This window comes from Myotis lucifugus, unplaced genomic scaffold, assembly GCF_000147115.1.
Source record: "Myotis lucifugus unplaced genomic scaffold, Myoluc2.0 scaffold_418, whole genome shotgun sequence".
NCBI classification, from domain to species: domain Eukaryota; kingdom Metazoa; phylum Chordata; class Mammalia; order Chiroptera; family Vespertilionidae; genus Myotis; species Myotis lucifugus.
In genome coordinates this window covers 704,884-723,027 of record NW_005871466.1, presented here as the reverse complement: position 1 = coordinate 723,027, position 18,144 = coordinate 704,884, and the positions used below count along the sequence as shown (strand labels likewise).

Genomic DNA, 18,144 nt, shown 5'->3' with positions numbered 1-18,144 from the left:
AGAGGGAGGGAAGGAGAAATTTCAAAAAAGGCACTGAAAGAAAATGGCAATCAGCTGACAGATCAGCAGCTTTAACCTGTTATTTTGTGAGGTTCTAGAGCAGGGGTGGGCAAACTTTTTGACTCGAGGGCCACAATGGGTTCTTAAACTGGACCGGAGGGCCGGAACAAAAGCATGGATGGAGTGTTTGTGTGAACTAATATAAATTCAAAGTAAACATCATTACATAAAAGGGTACGGTCTTTTTTTTTAGTTTTATTCATTTCAAATGGGCCGTATCCGGTTTGCCCACGGCTGTTCTAGAGTCACATAGTAAAGAAAATTAAACATTAAAGAAAATTAAACTATAGCTCTGCTCTCAGGACAATTTACACTGACACAAAATGACTTGCTATAATTAGATGTGGTCATCTGTAGGCAGCAGATAAAGTGTGGTTAGATGCACATGAAGAATACATGTATTGAGTTAACAGACATCGCTGCACTGAAACTGCTGGATTACTGTTAGGGAATGTGGCATTTATTTCTTACACGTAATGAATCGAGTACCAGGAGGAGGATTAACTGAAAGGGCACCTGAACAGACTAGCTCATCCATTAGCAAGTGCACTCGCAGGTGGGCAGCCGCTCAGGTATCTAACACAATGGTGTGCTGACAAGGAAGCTACTGCAAGACAGTGTGTGCGAGACCTTTCCAATTCTGGTTTGTCTAGCAACATGAACTCAAGACAATACCAGCATTTGCTTACAAATACTCTACAAGTTGGTTTCATTAATCCAAATGATTCATCCTCTAGTCAATCAGAATTTCCAAAAGGGGACACTGTATCATCTGCAATTTTTGTTCAAACAGACTGGACACTTGGGGGAAAGGGAATATAATACTGAGTTCATTTTGATGGAAACAAGACTCAGAATGGAGTCTGATACAGCCTAACTTTAACACTTTTTTTTTTAACTGACTTAACACTTAAAAAAAATTTTTTTTTGATTTCAGAGAGAGGAAGGGAGAGTAAGAGATGGATAGAAACATCAATGATGAGAGAATCATTGATCAGCTGCTTCCTGCATGCCTCCCATTGATGATCGAGCCCAAAACCGGGGCATGTGCCCTGACCGGGAATCGAACCAGAACCTCCTGGTTCATGGGTCAATGCTCAACCACTGAGCCACACCAGCCAGGCTAACACTTGTGATTAAATGATGATATTCTGTTCCAGGAAATTTTTTGTACAGTTACACATATAACACAACGCTGACTTTATATATTTGTAGTCTCTAAGCGAGGAAAAACAGATCATTTCATTCATTAAAATTAGCTTAAGGGAAATATGCAAATGGCCACAGGGCCTAGGACTAAGAAAATGCAAGATGTTTCCACATATCTAGGAACTAGGACTATCAGGTTGTGCATAGTCATACTAGATGAAAATCACTGATGACACATGGGCGCTCTACTGTTGTAAAAAGAACACAGACAAAACAAAGATTGTCTTACACATGCGGAAGTTGGGAACACAGATAGCAATCATATACCCAAACCCGAGACTTACCAGGGAACTCGTCCTTCAGGTTGGGGAAGTTAATGTTTGTGTAGAGAACTGGTGCAACGGTGGCCATCTCCCCCAGGGCCTCCTCCTTCTCCCACTTAAGTGTGCTTCTCTGAGCATTGGACATCGTATCGCTCTCCCCTTCCACAGGGGGAGCTGAGGAGGTCCAAGAGCTGTGAGGGTCACTGGCCATTGGATTAAATGCTGGATTCTTATCCCTGGTAAATAATATACAACGTTACTTCATAAACACAACTAACTTTCGAGTACAATTTCATCAAAACTTATTATAAAATAGCTTAAATGATAGATCACAATAAATGTAACAAACATTAATATTATGCACAATAACAGAATAACATTCATAGAACAAAAATTACTTAAGTTTCCACAGGAAGTGAAGACTTTTAAATACCTGGCATCAGTGTAAGGGGATTGTGCTATGGCAGAGAAAGTTCCCAGTCCACTTCCAGGAGGCAAAGAGTTGTGTGGGGGATGAGGACTGGGCCCAATGAGGCCGTTCATGAGTGGCATCCGTGAAAAAACATCTTAAAAGAAAATAATAATTCAGTCTGCATATTATTCATAAATAATAAAAAAGCAACAGAAATATTTCTAGATACTTATATTGCTATTTAATAATAAAGTTGGATATGGGTAATTTTTTCAATATTATCCTGTAAAATATTGCTTAAAGAATGATTGGCCATAAATTTTTGAAATGTGGTCTCTAAAATTCTGTTTACTTTGTTATAGTTTACTGGAAATAGTACATGTTTTGGAGTCTGACTGCCCTAGGCTTGAATCTTAATTCTGCTACTTGTTAGAGGTAGAATCAATCACTCTTTCTGTAAATGGAGGTATTCTGTGATTGACACAATGTACGGCCATTCTCAGCACTAATGCACAGTGACTGCTCAGTACATATCAGCACTAAAAAAAGAATAAATCTAGAAGTTTTATCAGATACTCTTCCTCTTCTTCATTCAAAATTAACAAATAGAGATTCTTCTAATTTACTTATTCCCATTAATTCAAAAAACCATCTATGATTCTTAAATTGGCACTCTCTCTAAAAGAGTTTAGAACAACAAGCAGTATTTACTTCATCTCCCATCATCGATTAGATCATTACTACTAAAAATATATTCATTCTGGTTTTGGCCTAATTTTCATTACTTGTGGTTTCAGCTCTCAAATGCATTTTAGCTCTTATTCCCTCTTATTCACACGCTTCCAATACCTTATCACCTTTTTCCTATATAGACATTAGGTAAACCTTGTTTCCCCTATAACTCTCCTTAGCATGCGGCTCCAACCCTACTTGTGACCTTCTACTGTCCTTATCTAAGCAGTTTTCTAGCAAAAAAAAACCCAACAAAAAACAAAAAAAAAATACAAAAAACCTCCCAATTCAGAGGCACACTCTAAAGTAACAACTACAGGACCTCTGTTGTCACAGCACTCAGAACACACTGGGAGACCCTCCCTCACAGTTAATTCTACAACTAGAATACAGTTCCCATGTAAACACTTGGCACACTTGTTGTAATGAGAGAACCCCAACCTGATGACTTGGTCATACCACTAAAAGAAAAAACAGCCCAGCACACTGTCTTGTGTGATGTGCTTTCTCATGAACTATGTCTAAAGCACACAGAGCTCCCATTCCTACCTGAGGAGTCGGAGGCTGATCGCTGGCAGGTTTTAGGATTTTTGTCTCAAGCACTTCTAGGTTACGGCTTATCCTACTAAATTGAACAGCAGGGCCCACTGGATCAGGCCCCCACAAATGACAAGGTTCTTGAGAGACTTAAGTTCACACCAAGATTAGTTTAAAGAGTGAGATTTAATTCAAAGTAGAATGCTAACCTTTTCTTTTCTTTCCTTTCCTTTCTTTTTTTTAAAATCCTTACCCGAGGATATTTTTCCACTAATTTTTAGGGAGAGTGGAAGAGAGAGGGAAAGATGAAGAGAAACATCGACATGAGACAGACACATTGACTGTTTGCCTCCTGCATGTGCCCTGACCAGGGCCTGGGCCTGGGCCCGAGGAGGAGCCTACAACGCAGGTATGTGCCCTTGACAGCAATTGAATCTGGGACCCTTATCCACTGAGCTAAATCGGCTAGGGATAACTCTATTTTCAACTTCAGCAAAAAGTAAGCTCCATTATGTAATTAGGATAAACAAAGGCATCGTTATTGGAAATGAGAATGTGATCCATCCCCTAGCTATCTGTCAGCACGGACAATGGGAACCACAATGAGCACATGAAACCTTTAGAGATAAAGGCAGCTATCCTATCTAATAATAGACAAACATGGTAATTAACCGTACCTCCGACACGCTTCCCATTGGCTAATCAGGGTGATATGCAAATTAACTGCCAACCAAGATGGCGGCCGGCAGCCAGGCAGCTGAAGCGAACAGGAGGCTTGCTTGCTCCAGTGATGGAGGAAGCCAAGGTTCCCCGCCTGCCGCCTCCCAGCTCTGAGCTGCACTCTAAGCAACTATGTTGCAACTACAGAAGCTAAACAATCCCCAGAAACCTACTTTCAGCCAGCTGGGCCTCAGAGCTGAAGTTGCAACAGTGTTTCAATTATAGACGCTAAACAAAGCCCAGATACCTGCTTTCAGCAGCCGAGGTCTCAGAGCTGGAGCCAAGCCTCAGAGCTAAAGCCGGCTCTCAGCTCCAGTGACAGCCATAGAAGGTAAATAAATCCCAGAATAAAAAAAAAAGAAAGAAAAAAAGGAGAGGTTGGGAGCTTCAGTCACCCGCCAGCCTGAAAACAGCCCTCAGCCCCTCACCCAGACTGGCCAGGCACCTCAGTGGGGACCCCCACCCTGAAGGGGGTGTGACCAGCTGCAAACAGCCATCATCCCCTCATCCAGGCTGGCCAGGCACCCAAGCGGGACCCCCACCCTGATCCGGGACACCCTTCAGGGCAAACCAGCCGGCCTCCACCCGTGCCCCAGGCCTCTATCCTATATAGTAACAGGGTAATATGCAAACTGACCCTAAGAGCAGAAGGACTGGGAAAGAGCTATTACACACAGCTCATTTAAGCAAGAAGACTCCCTTTCCCCAGAAGTTACATTAACTTGTTCAACTGCACATAAGTCAATGCAAAGCATTTTTATTCTAATTAAGAAGTGGTCTCCCCCACCACCCTCAATCTGGTTTTTTTTTCCCCTTCACCTAACCCTTAAAAAAGAGAAACATATAACTGCATATCTAATATAATTAGGATGAGTTAAGCATGTAACTCACTACATTTAAACTCTTTTAAAGTTCAAGATTCTGTACTCTACTGGCAATGCTGTACTAAGTCCTGTTAAAGAATTGTCTTTTCCTCCCACAACTTCAATTCTGCCTTTCAATTAGCATTGCAGACTGATCTACATGAAACCAAAATTTTCACTCAGTCCCAATCCTAATAAACTCATCAGCACAACTCTTGTTTGCCTCAAATTCAGTTCCCATATTCACGGGATCGACGCTGCCAAACTTGAGAGGTCATTTCACAGCTGTGCAGTCTTCAGTGGCTCAGAGACATGGGGAAGGAGGCCACCTGTCCTTGCTGTCTCTCCCAGCCGCCTACAAGCCATCTAGCTCCAAGGTGCTTTTTCCAGTCTTGCCTCCTTAAACAACACCCACTAACCTCTCCTCCCTGTGCTCTGTTAGTCGTTGCCTCAAGTCTAGACATTAGGGTTATAAAGTCCTACGGATGGGCAGCCTTACTCATCCTTGTATTCCACACAAACACCCCTGCAAAAAGTCAACTCCTCAAAACTCTGCAGAGTGAACCTTTTATAAGAAACACATCTTTAACTGATCTGATTTTTAAAGTACATGCTTTCAGTTTCAGAATACACGGAGCTAGAGCTTTTTCCTATGTTGAGAAGAGAAATACTGAAGAGCTGTTACCATAAGCATTAGGAAGGCACAGCATAGGGGACAATTCAGGTAAGAAGCACTTCCAAAGAGTGTTTTACCCATATGCTCAGCAACAATCAAGGTATAGTTACATAGAAGCTAAACTGGCAGAAACTGAGGTATTTCAATTATGTGCATTATGGAATTTTTAATGCATACACAAAATTGACAGTAAAGATAACATTAAACCATCTGTACATTTCGGCACATATAAAACAGTGTAATATTTTTTATGGAGTATCATTGTTCAACTCAGCATGTAATGATGAGGCAGTGGTAATAAACGGGATGTAGAAAAATGACCTGAGCTCCCAACTCCTTTCTGAAGGGGATTCCGTATCAGCAACTCTCTCTCCTATCCACTCCCACAACCAGAAAGGTCACTGGTTTCCTCTGAACACATGTACTGAGCACACACTTTGTGGCAGGGTACACAGTGATGACGACAGGTATGACCTCAGGGAGCTCACAATCGAGAGAGAAAACCGTAATACCCACGGGTCCGTGTGCTGGCAGCACTACTACAAATGGAAAGCATGGTGGCAGGTGTAGAGATGATAGTGAAACTAAGACCAGATCAATGAATACGAGGCAGCCAGGTGAGGGGAAGTAGTTCTCCCAACACGGATGCACGGTCTGAGTGAAGGTGGGCTGAGACTTAGTGGGGGGGGGGGGGGCGGGACCACACTGAAACATTGTCCCCACTGCCAATAGAGTGAGCAAAGGAACTTTGGTCATAAAGCAGATCATGAATTTCCAGAGTTTCAGTGAAGTAGGTGTGTGACTGAGATAAATTCAGAGATTAGTCTTTCCCATTGTCACAAAAGAGGGCTTTCTCCTGTCAGTTTGTATATGTTGTTACTAAGAGACAGGTTCTGCTTTAGTGAACCCGTGCACTCACGCACAGAGAACCACACGTAAGAGACTTTTTGTGGTGACATACCCTGATTGTGTAGGGGTATCAGCTGTGGTGCAGGGGGAGGGGGGGGCTGTGGTAATGGAGTTGGCTGAGGAGTCACAGGACTGAGCACAGCAGTAAACAAGTCTTCAACATCCTTTCCTCCAAGCTCTAGAAAATACAATTATAATGATAATATGATTAAAAGTCTATGAGAGCCATATCGGGAATGCCACTTTTGGAAACTAAAAAATACAAACACAATTACCTGGAATTTTATATAACTTTCCAAGAATTGCTCCTAGGATAGATTAAAGAAATAGAAATATTAATAATTACCATTTTAATGTACTAATACAAAATAGCATTTCATAGAAATCTTCAAAATAGAAGTTAAAATTATAAATAAGCATGCAGAAATCTTTGAAAATCATATTTACTCATGTCTTTTAGAAAGCCTAGCTGTAGGGCAAATATTTTACCATCTGTGACCATTTTGTCTAGTTCAGGACTAAGGATTCCATCCAGCTGCTCCTCACTTAAAGGTCGTGAACTCTGATTGACACTTGGCTGAGACACAGAGGAAGGGTCATCGGCGACAGGGCCAATATCTATTCCGGCTGGAGGAACAAGGCAAAGAAATTAAAAAGTGAATTCTGAATACATACACAAAATGCATTTTAATATTTACCTGCATGAATACACAACAGTATGATTAAAATTGAGCAATGAAAAGTCTGAAATTCCGAATTAATCAAGATTCTTATATCAATCTGGATAGTCAAAATTAGTAAAAATTAGGCACAATGTATTTGTAAACTGGTGCCACTTTAAGTTATAGTTTAACCAAAATAAATATATTTCCTGATTAATAAAGAAACACTTGTGGTTGTAAAGTGCTAATTTCTACAGAAAATAAGTTAGGAGTCTAAGAAAATATTCTATATACAATATCCACTACACAAATAATAGCTTTCACTTGGAAATGGTAGTTTCTAATGCATAGTTTAACTATCATATGCAGTATGTGAAACAGGAGGAATACGTTTCACATAAAATTAATGAGAAGCTCTAAAATTCTTATTCAGTGTTTAGTAAACACTACCCTTCTAAATAATTTCAGCTGTAGATCATAATTTTGAAATATTCTGTGGTCAAAATACAAAATATAGATTGTATTTATTACACAACATGTTCTATCTCATAAAAACTGGTTTTTAAAGCAATATCCACATTTAAAAGTACTCTATCATCTAATTTCTTTACCATGCTTTCTCAATATTACTATTTCATAAAGTAAAATTTAGTCTGCTCTTATTTTATTTTATATTAGAAATTCTATAACATTTGGGTAAAATTTTAAATTACATAGTAACAAAAATAAAACCATTCATTAAAAAAAAAAAATTACTGAGAAAACCACCCAAAGCACAGTACAGCTGTACCATGCTTTAGCTGCACGCATAAAGGGGAAAGCAAAGATGGATTAGTGACAATTAGCACTATCACAAATACGCATGCACCTACAGGCTGTGGCAGCGGAAATCACTATAAAAAAGACTACTCTAGTCAGCCGTCATCCACTGCTCAGGTTCTTACCAAATGGAAAAGGTGAGTTGTCAACCTGGAAAGTGCATAAATCAAGACCTACAAGACCCAAACCAAATAAAATGGATGATTATCACAGGAGTGGAGGCAAGGGACAACACAAACAAAAGAACAAGACACAGGAGCCTTGAATGCCATAAGCCTTCAATGTGATGCCATTAGAAAGACAAAAGAAATTAACTAACTTGCTGCAGGGAAGCTGAGGTAGATCAAATTATATAATTGAGGTCTTTGATAATGACCCCCCCAAAAAAAATTTTTTTAAGTTTTAGAGAAAAGACTAAACTTCTTCCACACACATGCACCTCTCTCTCATGCCCTAAAACAGACACTAGGCAAACAGCATTCAATATACCTGAATGATCAACTGATTTTGCAAGATCATCTGAAATTATTCCAAGAATGTCATCCTCTGTGTTTAGGACTTCGGATATATCAGCTAAGGTGTCATCAGCAGTACCTAAATATAGGAAGTGTATTTTCAATGTCTTGACATTTTCCCAGACATTAAATTCTAAAACACCCTGCCTCGTCCAACCATTTACTACACATCCCGAGTACAGCAGATGCTGAGTAAGTGCGAGAATCATAGAACATTAAGATTGTTACTTCTAAAATAAAAGATTTTTTCATAGAAAAGGTACTCCAATGTTTTGAATAACAAAATATTAAAGATTAGGACCATTTTTATTTTGTGGCTAATTTAAAATTAATGAAACAAAGATCTATAGGCAATAAAACTGAAATAAAATATTATAAGAAACAAAGCAAAAAAAATCACTAAGAAAGTGACATCTCTAAAAATGACATCTGGAAAATAAAACACAGAAGATAAAAAAATATGAAAGGTAAACCCATTATTTAGAAATTCCCTGTTTAAACCAGATACCATCTGGTTCCAGCCTACCCCCCACCCCCACCTAACACTGATAATTCATTCCTTTCTTTATTCATTGAATACCCACAGAACTGGGGTTTTGGACTGTGTTAATAGACATGTTCCAGCCACTGAGAATACAGAATTGTCTAAAACCAAGTACATTCCCTCACAGAGCTTACTTTCTCTGAGGGAGTTAGACAATAAATTACATCAGTATAAGTGCCATAAAGACTTTAAAAATAAGGAGTCAGGACTAAGACTCAGATGTGGGGGTGCTGTATTAACTGGTCAGTAAAGACCTTTTAAAGGACATGATCACACATGTCCAAATGTGTGTAAATGAAAAAAAAGGAGACATTAAGACCAGAGCAGGTAAGGTTTTGCCAACAGAGGGAGCCAGTGTGCTTGTCATAAGAAAGAGAGCTAAGCAAAGCTATGTGTGGTTTTACAGGTCACAGTGAAGACTGAGCTTTACTCTCAAGTATGATGTGTAACGGGAAGTTGCTGGAAGGCTGGGGGCCAGGAGATACGAAGTGGGTGGCTGCGGGGCCTACTCTGAAGACAGAGACGACTGTGTGGGTGTATTAGAGATAGAATGGGAGTAAACAAAAACCAAGGGTGACTCCAAAGGTTTCTCACCTAACAAGTAGAAGAACACTTAGGCTAACTTTAGTAATTATATTAGTCATTTAAGTTAGGGAACATGATTTTTTAAACCAAATGGGACAAATAGTTTTGTCACATTAAAAGCATACTTCCCAAATAGAATTCATATATACATGAGAATTTCTCAAATTGAAAGAAAATATACATTTTGTATGCCCAAATATTCATAAATTTATGAGAAATAAAATTGTTTCAATAATATATTCTCTAGACAACAGTACACTTGAAAAAAAACTTTTGGATAATTCCTTCGGAGTCATTTAATGTGAGTGACTGCGTTTGCTTTAGACCAATGGAATTCTATACACAAATCATAAACACTTTTTAAAAGGCCATGTTTTAAAAGTCTGCCCCTACCTAAACAGATTTTATATCTTACCAGCAAATTATTAAAATCGATTTCATGGACTATATTAAATTAGATTTTTTAAAAATGAAAGCCATTATTTGTAAATTTCCCATTATAAAGACAAAGAGTGATTCAACTGCAAAGAATATTACATTTCATCTAAGTTTTGAAACATTTATCTTATTCTAGTCCTCATGTTTGGTTTTATCATTAAACCATTTCTCTTCAGCAATTTTGTGGAAAAAACAACTTCAAATAAAGGAGAGAGGAAAAAGAACAAGTGGTAACGCTTTTCCTGTCACAATACAGCTTCTGTCCAATTTCAGTTCTCTTCTCCACAAAAACTCAAGTGCAAATAAAAAATCAAGTGCAAATAACTTCTGTTTAAGTCTTTTAATCCCTAGTCATGATTTTTACAATAAGACATAACTTTCATAGTTGGGGTATCCTTGTAAGGACCCACAGATTTTTCACTATACATTATTTTAACAACACAATCACATGGACAAGAGCAGGTCAGTACTTAAAACAAGAGAATGAAAGTAAAAGTAAAAATAATCTGCTAAAATCAATGAACAAAAGCATGGCCTTCAGTACACCAGTGGGAGAGACAGGACATGTGCATGCATACAGAGGGGCTGAGATGCTTCTATAATTCAGTCAAGAAAAGTTACAACCAAAATATAAAAGCCTGCATTTTGATCCAGGATAATGCCAAGTTAATAAAGCTGTAATGACTTAATGTATCAAGTGGTCTTTCAGTGGAAGACTGCCTTAAGAGTATTTTCCAAATTGAGTTTATAAAACTAACTGAGCAACAAATGTAATCAATGGCAAAAAGGAAGCTTGTCAGAAGAACATTAATTTATAATTGTTAGTAAGATAAAAAATCTGGGGGGGTACCTCTGAGCATCATGACATCATGGGAACAGAGATGTTGGCAAGTAATCCCCACTGAACAGGACCACCTCCCTTCTCCAACAAAGATTGGTCTGGCCCAAGCTCTCAGCAGTCAGAAATGATCTAAGGCTATGGATTTCACTGATTAACAGTCTGGAAGCCAGGTCCCTAACATAGCATTCTTGTCTTCTCCTGAATTTCTTTGGGCTGTGTAATTAACAAAAATCTATCTTACTTAAATCAAAGATTATTATATTTATAACTCATGGCCAAATTACACCTCCTTACATTTACCCTCAGCAAAGTGTAAACCTAAACATTTTCCTTTGCAACTTCTTGATTTTGGTGGAAGTTACACAGATAAATTTATTTCCCAGATGTTATACACCTGCCCACTTAAAAAAGTTACACTTACTAAATACGTCACACCTCAATAAAGATGATTTAAAAACTGTATATAAGGCCAAACCAAAGCATTTCAGAGGTATAATTAAAAGGAAGATAATGTCACATGATAAAGATTCCACATACCATGAGTTCCAGGTTTTGCTGGAGTTGAGGATGAACTAAGTAGTGGGTCTAAGGAAGGATCCAAGAAATGTGTGTTCACGTTTGCTTTATATGAAAGCTGAGCTGTGTCTTCTGATAGATTATCTAAATTCAGCTTGTTTTGTCTACTTGTATCTAGAAGATCTTTTCCAAAGAAAGCTTCCTAGATAAAATAAAGCACATATGAAAATGACTGACTTGTCTGGTAGAGGTAATAGTATATTTGATTCAAATTTCTCCACATTTTTTCAATGAACGAGTTGTTTCACTATGAAAAAAAATTTGAAAATCCATAAAGCTAGGTCACTGGGTAGCAGATAGGTTTGTTCTCATACCAAAATTGTTTATATCAGTAGGAAAAATGCTGAGTGGCAGAAAGCACGTTAGAGTTTTAGAGTTAATTTATTTAATGACTTCAGTATAAATCTGAGACCATATTAGCAAAACTTTTTCTTTTAGTGACTCAAGATGACATGGGTTCTCCAGGCCACATGGCACCACAGCTACTTAGTAGTCTGCATAAACATTTCTATTGGATAGATCATACAATTATGTATATTTTATTGTGACACTGTTGTAAATAATAAAATTAAATTGGCCCGGCCGGTGTGGCTCAGTTGTTGAGTGTCAACCGATGAACCAGAAGGTCACGGTTCGATTCCCGGTCAAGGCACATGCCCAGGTTGCAGGCTCAATCCCCAGTGTGGTGTGTGCAAGAGGCAGTCAATCAATGATTCTCTCTCATCACTGATGTTTCTCTCTCTCCCTCTGTCTCTGAAATCAATAAAAAAAAATATTTAAAATTGGGAAAAAAATTGTTACTGAATTCCTAGTGGATTTTTGTCACTATGTATTCTGCCCACCCACCTTGGATGAGAGGGAAATACAACTGCTATCACAAGATGTTCAAGAAACAGTACCATTACAAAGCCTTCCTTTACTCCTTCACATACAAAAAAACAAAACAATTAGCTATTACTATGTGTACCAGAGTCAGTACACTGGTCACCAGAGGAAACAACCCAGCTCAGTAGATGAAGATCACAGCAGGAATCAGATCCCTTTGCTAATGGATGAAATAGTCAGTTTCCATACTTTCATAAGCAGCTCAAGAAAGCTTTCTAAATATAGATTACACTGCACAGAGGAGGAGCAGCAGGAAAAGGAGAGGAGGAGGTAGAGCAGGGGGAGGAGCAAGAAGAGGAGGAGGAGAAAGAGGAGGAGGAAGCGGAGCAGCAGGAGGCGCAGCAGCAGGAAGAGGACTTTACATGCTTAATTTTTATTTAATCTCTCATTTCTGTGTAGTGGGTATGACCACAATTTTACAGATGAGACTACTGGGCACACAGATGTTAAATAGAACAAGATCACATAGAACCAGTAGCAGTAGTATTAAAATCCCGGACTCCCAAAGGCTCAGCTATTTAAAATGGACACAGCCCTGAAGATGTTAGCTGTTTAACAAAAACTGACACTTGTAAATATTACTACATACATAAGTGACTATGCTTAAAAGTCTTATTTATTAAATACAGAAGACTTTTCACTTAAATGATTATTTATTTTTGTGCTTCTTATACATGAGGAAGAATGAACAGGCTCAGGAATGGGAAATCAGCTCATGGCTGAGCCAGATGGTCAATCTCAGTCCTCCTCCAACCCAGGGCTCTTTCCCACACAGCACATGGCCCTGAACTCTCCGGTACTTCATGCTCACAAATTGGTATCTTTTCCCATAGTCCACATCTATCAAACATCACTTCTTTCTATTGATGGATATTTTTCTGATGTATATTTTAAAACACAATAACAATTCTGTTTAAATCTTTGGTTCACTGAGCCTCTAGAAGCAGTCAATGGTTATTAAAGCTGTAACTGGCTGCTGAATGCCCATCTTCACTCAGGCAACATTATTACTGTCACTCAGCAATGTTTAGCCGTGTGCTGCAAGAAGTTTTGAAACATGCCACACCTGATTATTTAGGCAGGGGCACTGACCTCTTTTCCCTTAGACTGTCAAATGACAACAGCCAACACAACAATAGCCATCCAGTGTGAATGAATCAAAGTTATACTTTTTTTTTGTCAGTTGGGGGAAAATATATTTTTTGGTGTGTGGCAGAATTTTGGTAATTTGTTTATGTGTGCCATGCGACGAAAAAGATCGACCATCGCTGCTATGACCTGTACTAGCAAAGGGAGATGTCCACAGGACCTGGGCGTGGGCAGCACATAGGTGTGGCTGCTTTGCAAGAATGAGCTTTTCTCAGCCCAACGTGTCCTTGTGAAATATTCAGAAGTGGAAAACTAGAATAATAAAAACAACTTTGCGTAATGTATCAAAGCACAAAAAGGTAAACATTAATTTTCATGAGCCCTTGGAAGGTAAAAATGGCACTATGATAACTAATTAAAAACAAAACAAGTAAAAAATTTAACGAAACCGAACAACCTATATTTCAAAACTCAATACATTACATTTCTTTCAATAACAAACTACATAATATAATGTGAAGCAAAATATTACTTGTAAATAGACAGGGAAAGTTTCCTCGAGCTTGTTTTTCCTTTTCCGGTACCTCTTCTTTATTTTTTCAGTGTTTTCAGTAACAGAAACAGATTCATCAACAAGAGTATCTGGTAACTGCTCACTCCAACCTGAAAACAGGAGCCACATTTATGAATGCATGGTATTTAAAATTTCCAGACAGATCCGCCCAAAGTAATTGTATAGCTTACCAATATACACAGTTCCACATAAACAAATAAGCTTTTTCTTTTGAGGTATAATTGACATGCAACACTGCATAAGGTTAAGGTGTATAGCATAATGACCTGACAAACAAGCCTTTCACAAGTGTATCTCAAAGCAAGTGTACCAATATAAGTAAATTTTAAGCATCATAAAATTTCATTTCATGTCTATTTAGTATCAGCATGTTTCCTACTATCTCTTAATGAGCATTTCCCTGCTAGCAAAGCACAGCTTGTTTTTAGAACCTCAACATTTTGTTAAAAAAAAAATAATTAAAATGAAAATGCCTGGTGCTCATGAGTATGGGGAAATGGCTACTGGTATATTACTAATTTAAGAAGTATAACCTTTGTGTAGAGTTTACTGGAAATATCCAACAAAAGTCTTTTTAGAAATGTGTGTCCTTCAATCCAGCAACTCCAAGGGGTTTATTGCAAATTAGGTATTTGTAATACATACATATTGTGATAAGATATGACTATGAAATATACTTATCAATATGTGATGAATGGTCTATCTTAACTCAGAAATGGAAATAAACAAAGTTTGGACTATGAAATTAGTCCAGAACAAGTATGCTACTTAGAGCAGGTGAGCAATAATGACATCTCCTCCACTTCTCAGGGCAAATGGCACATCCCTTTTGAAAATCAATGTGGGTGCTTTTGTTGTCAGATTACATAGGTAGACTGACTCTTCTAAAAAGGACTAAAAACAGTGGATAAACACTTATTAAAAATTTTTTTAATGTACTAGTAATCTAGCCAAAAAATGAATCCTCAAAGACCAGAAATTAAGGTAAAACAAGAATCAAAGAAATAAATAAAACTCTCTGAAAATTTGTAAAAATCCACTGACCTTGAACTCTATAGTTTTCAGAGCCTGAGTAGGAATGGGGAATAGAAGACAAAGTTTAAGTCTTCTCCTCAAAGTGATTAATCAGAGGTGTCTTATATGAAGGTGGGACCCTGAAGGACTCCATGCTCAGGTTGGTTTAACAAAAATAAACCCCTCCCCCACCTCCACCAACAGCAAAGAAAACTGCTTGTCATCTTGTCATAGAATTGGTGCTGGATAGAAAGGCAAGAAATAAAATTCCTCCCTGAGAATTCATAAAATCAATATAGCCCTAATGTGTAAGAAACTTGAATTTACACAACATAGGTGAACCAACAAACACTTCAATCTAAGAACTTAGCTCAAAGAAGTCCTGGTATGGTATTACCACATGTTCCTGGAATTGACAAATATAAATAGTCTCTGAAAGAATCCACCTTCAATTCAGTTCTCAGAAAGTTCAAAGAATATTCTAAAGAAGATGAACTCACAGTGCGGTAAAATCAATATACATGCATGTGGACCCATGTATCTCACATAATAAACACAGGGAATGAGGCACAGGGGATGAGCCAGCAGATACAGAGTAGAACCAGACAGCTGATATTTTAAGCTAATTAGATACACACAGAAATGAATGTTGGCTGATGCTAGAAGAAGAAACTACTGAAATATCAAGAAGGCAGTTTAGAAAAGGGTGAAAATGCAAATAAATTAAAACTCAATGGGTGATACAGGTAAAGGAATAGAATATTGAACTAAAAGAATTGAAATTAGAGGAGAAAATAAAGAGACAGAACAAAAACACAAAAAATAGTTTCACTGATCATGTCACATTTCTTAATTAGGACTAATTATAGCCATGCTGAGTCACATTAGAAACTTCTTTAAAATCAAGAACTCTGCTTGGAGCACATGCTGAACACAGTAATTTTCCTTCTCCTATCCTATATAAAGCATTTAAAATATATAAGTATATAGATCATGACCATCATGATTACAAAGTCTTATTAGAATCAGCTCTTACGCTATGGCTTAAGCAATGATGCAGTTTTCTTTGACTCTCTAAGTCAGGGGTCCTCAAACTACGGCCCGCGGGCCACTTGCGGCCCACCGAAAACATTTATCCGGCCCGCCGGGTGTTTTTGCCGCCGCTGCCTGTTGCTTAGCAGCCGACTAGTTTTTTTTTAAACTATAGTCGGGCCCTCCAACGGTCTGAGGGACAGTGAACTGGCCCCCTGTTTAAAAAGTTTAAGGACCCCAGCTCTAAGTGAAGATGACAGATTAATTGGAAGATGTATTTCTAAAATATGACAGAATCTTGTTAAAAATTGCTGGGGTACACTATTATTTTCAACTGCATAGTCTAAAAGTTTCCACTTTCATGCCAAGCAGCTAAGGCAGTCAGAGAAAGGCCTCTGTGTAAAGGCCTTAAAGTACCTGATACATAACTAAGTGATTCGGTCCCTACACTATCTATACTTACCACAGGAAACAAAAGAAACTTATTTAAAAATCTCAAAGTAATATAGTCTATTAGATTCAAACCATTTCCTTATCAAACCTAATTTCTGTATTACTGGTATGAACTGGACAGGCGCTCAAATCCTTTGATCATAAGCAGCAATGACACTGTAGCATTATTTAGGATAACTCTTTCCAGTAGCAACAGCAACACAAACAAAATCCATACCTTCATCTCTGCTAGGTAACTGCTCAGAAATAGAGCCCGAGGAATCTTTCCTGATCACAGATCTTTTGGCTTTTCCTTGCCCGGTCCGACTTCTTTGCCGTACCATAAATCCACCGATACCTATCCCCAAAGAAATTGTATAACCTCATAATTAATTTATCCCTGTATATCCACAGTAAGTAGGGTGAAACTGCTTAGTCTTACATAATGAAGCATTGTACAAATTCAACATGGGCTAATTTAAATAATTAATCTCATTTTAATGAAAAAAACTATAAGATTCTGGAAATAAGCAAATAAAAAGGTTAAAGCCTTATCACTAACCAACCAAAACAGGACATTCGAGGACAGCAAGACTGCACACCTTTCCTCTTTTACACAATGCCAGAGTAAATATTCTTTACTTAACAAATATCTATAACTCACATATTATCACTTACTAGTAAATGGTCTACTAGCTGAGGGAGAAAAGAGACAAGACTACACTAGATGATGCAAACAAAATTCAAATGATTTCAGGGGTACTGTGTCTAGTCACTCCTCGTAAGACCCTTAGACGCCAAAGACATGCATGACTCTATAGGTAAAGGCATGGAATCTGGAGCCAGATTCTGGAATTTTGGTCACTACTTATTTAACTTTTCAGACTCCTTACTGGTAAAATAGTGATAATGTACAGCACCTCCTCATACATAAAAGGATGAAATAAATTAACAGATATAAAGTGCTTGGAATAGTGCGTGACAGTCAATGCTTTTGTCATGTGACCCAAAAGTCTAAAAAAATACCTAATGGGCCAGTGACCCAAAAGTCTAAAAAAATACCTAATGGGCCACTCAGAGGTATGGACAACTTCCATGTGAGGCAGAAAGAGAAAAAAACAATTACATTTTTTTAAAAGTGTATTTATAAGCCTCACTAAAGGCCCAGTGCATGAATTAGGGCACGGATGGGGTCCGGCCGGTGCGCCCGGATTGAGCCGGCCCAGCCGGGTAGAGGGGATGCAGGAGGTTGGCCAGCTGGGAGGGGACCGTGGGAGGGCTCCAGGGCATGTTCACACATCTCGTTCATTCCCGATTGGCTGGACTCCAGTAGCAAGCTAACCTACAGGTAGGAGTGTCTGCCCCTTGGTGGTCAGTGCACGTCATAGCGAGCAGTTGAGTGGCCTTCACATATCATTAGCATATTACACTTTGATTGGTTGAACGGACAACCGGACACTTAGCATATTAGGCTTCTATTATATAGGATAAGTGAAGCCCCCCTACCCCATTCTATTTTTCTTAACATAACTGAGCTTTGGATCAGAGCATGCAGCATGGCTCACACCTGGTCTGTATGGTTTCCGCTTCCTCTTTCTGACACCCTCTGTTCCTTCCACACCCTTGGCTTCACCATCCACAGCTTCCCGTTCAGGACTAGATTCTGACTTTCCATCACAGTCCATAAGTTCTCCTTCTGGAAAAAAGTAAATATACAATGAAAATTGGGGAAACCTACCAAATACATCATTCCTATG

At 38.5% G+C, this 18,144-nt stretch overlaps 1 protein-coding gene across 3 annotated transcripts in view; it reads right to left on the bottom strand.

The window, feature by feature from the left end:
- The window catches only part of KMT2C (lysine methyltransferase 2C), a 248,324-nt gene that overhangs the window by 52,967 nt on the left and 177,213 nt on the right, over positions 1-18,144 (bottom strand). Inside the window, exons 25-35 of one of the 3 annotated variants that reach the window (XM_023743909.1) lie at positions 17,955-18,083; positions 16,626-16,745; positions 13,868-13,998; positions 11,323-11,503; positions 8,352-8,456; positions 7,988-8,035; positions 6,871-7,008; positions 6,657-6,689; positions 6,434-6,559; positions 1,966-2,098; positions 1,554-1,768 (exon numbers count right to left, since the gene is read on the bottom strand). In XM_023743909.1, coding sequence (XP_023599677.1) covers positions 1,554-1,768; positions 1,966-2,098; positions 6,434-6,559; positions 6,657-6,689; positions 6,871-7,008; positions 7,988-8,035; positions 8,352-8,456; positions 11,323-11,503; positions 13,868-13,998; positions 16,626-16,745; positions 17,955-18,083 — 1,359 coding nt within the window. Of the gene's footprint in view, positions 1-1,553; positions 1,769-1,965; positions 2,099-6,433; positions 6,560-6,656; positions 6,690-6,828; positions 7,009-7,987; positions 8,036-8,351; positions 8,457-11,322; positions 11,504-13,867; positions 13,999-16,625; positions 16,746-17,954; positions 18,084-18,144 lie in introns of all 3 variants that reach the window. The other 2 variants (XM_023743910.1, XM_023743911.1) reach the window with 2 other exon arrangements.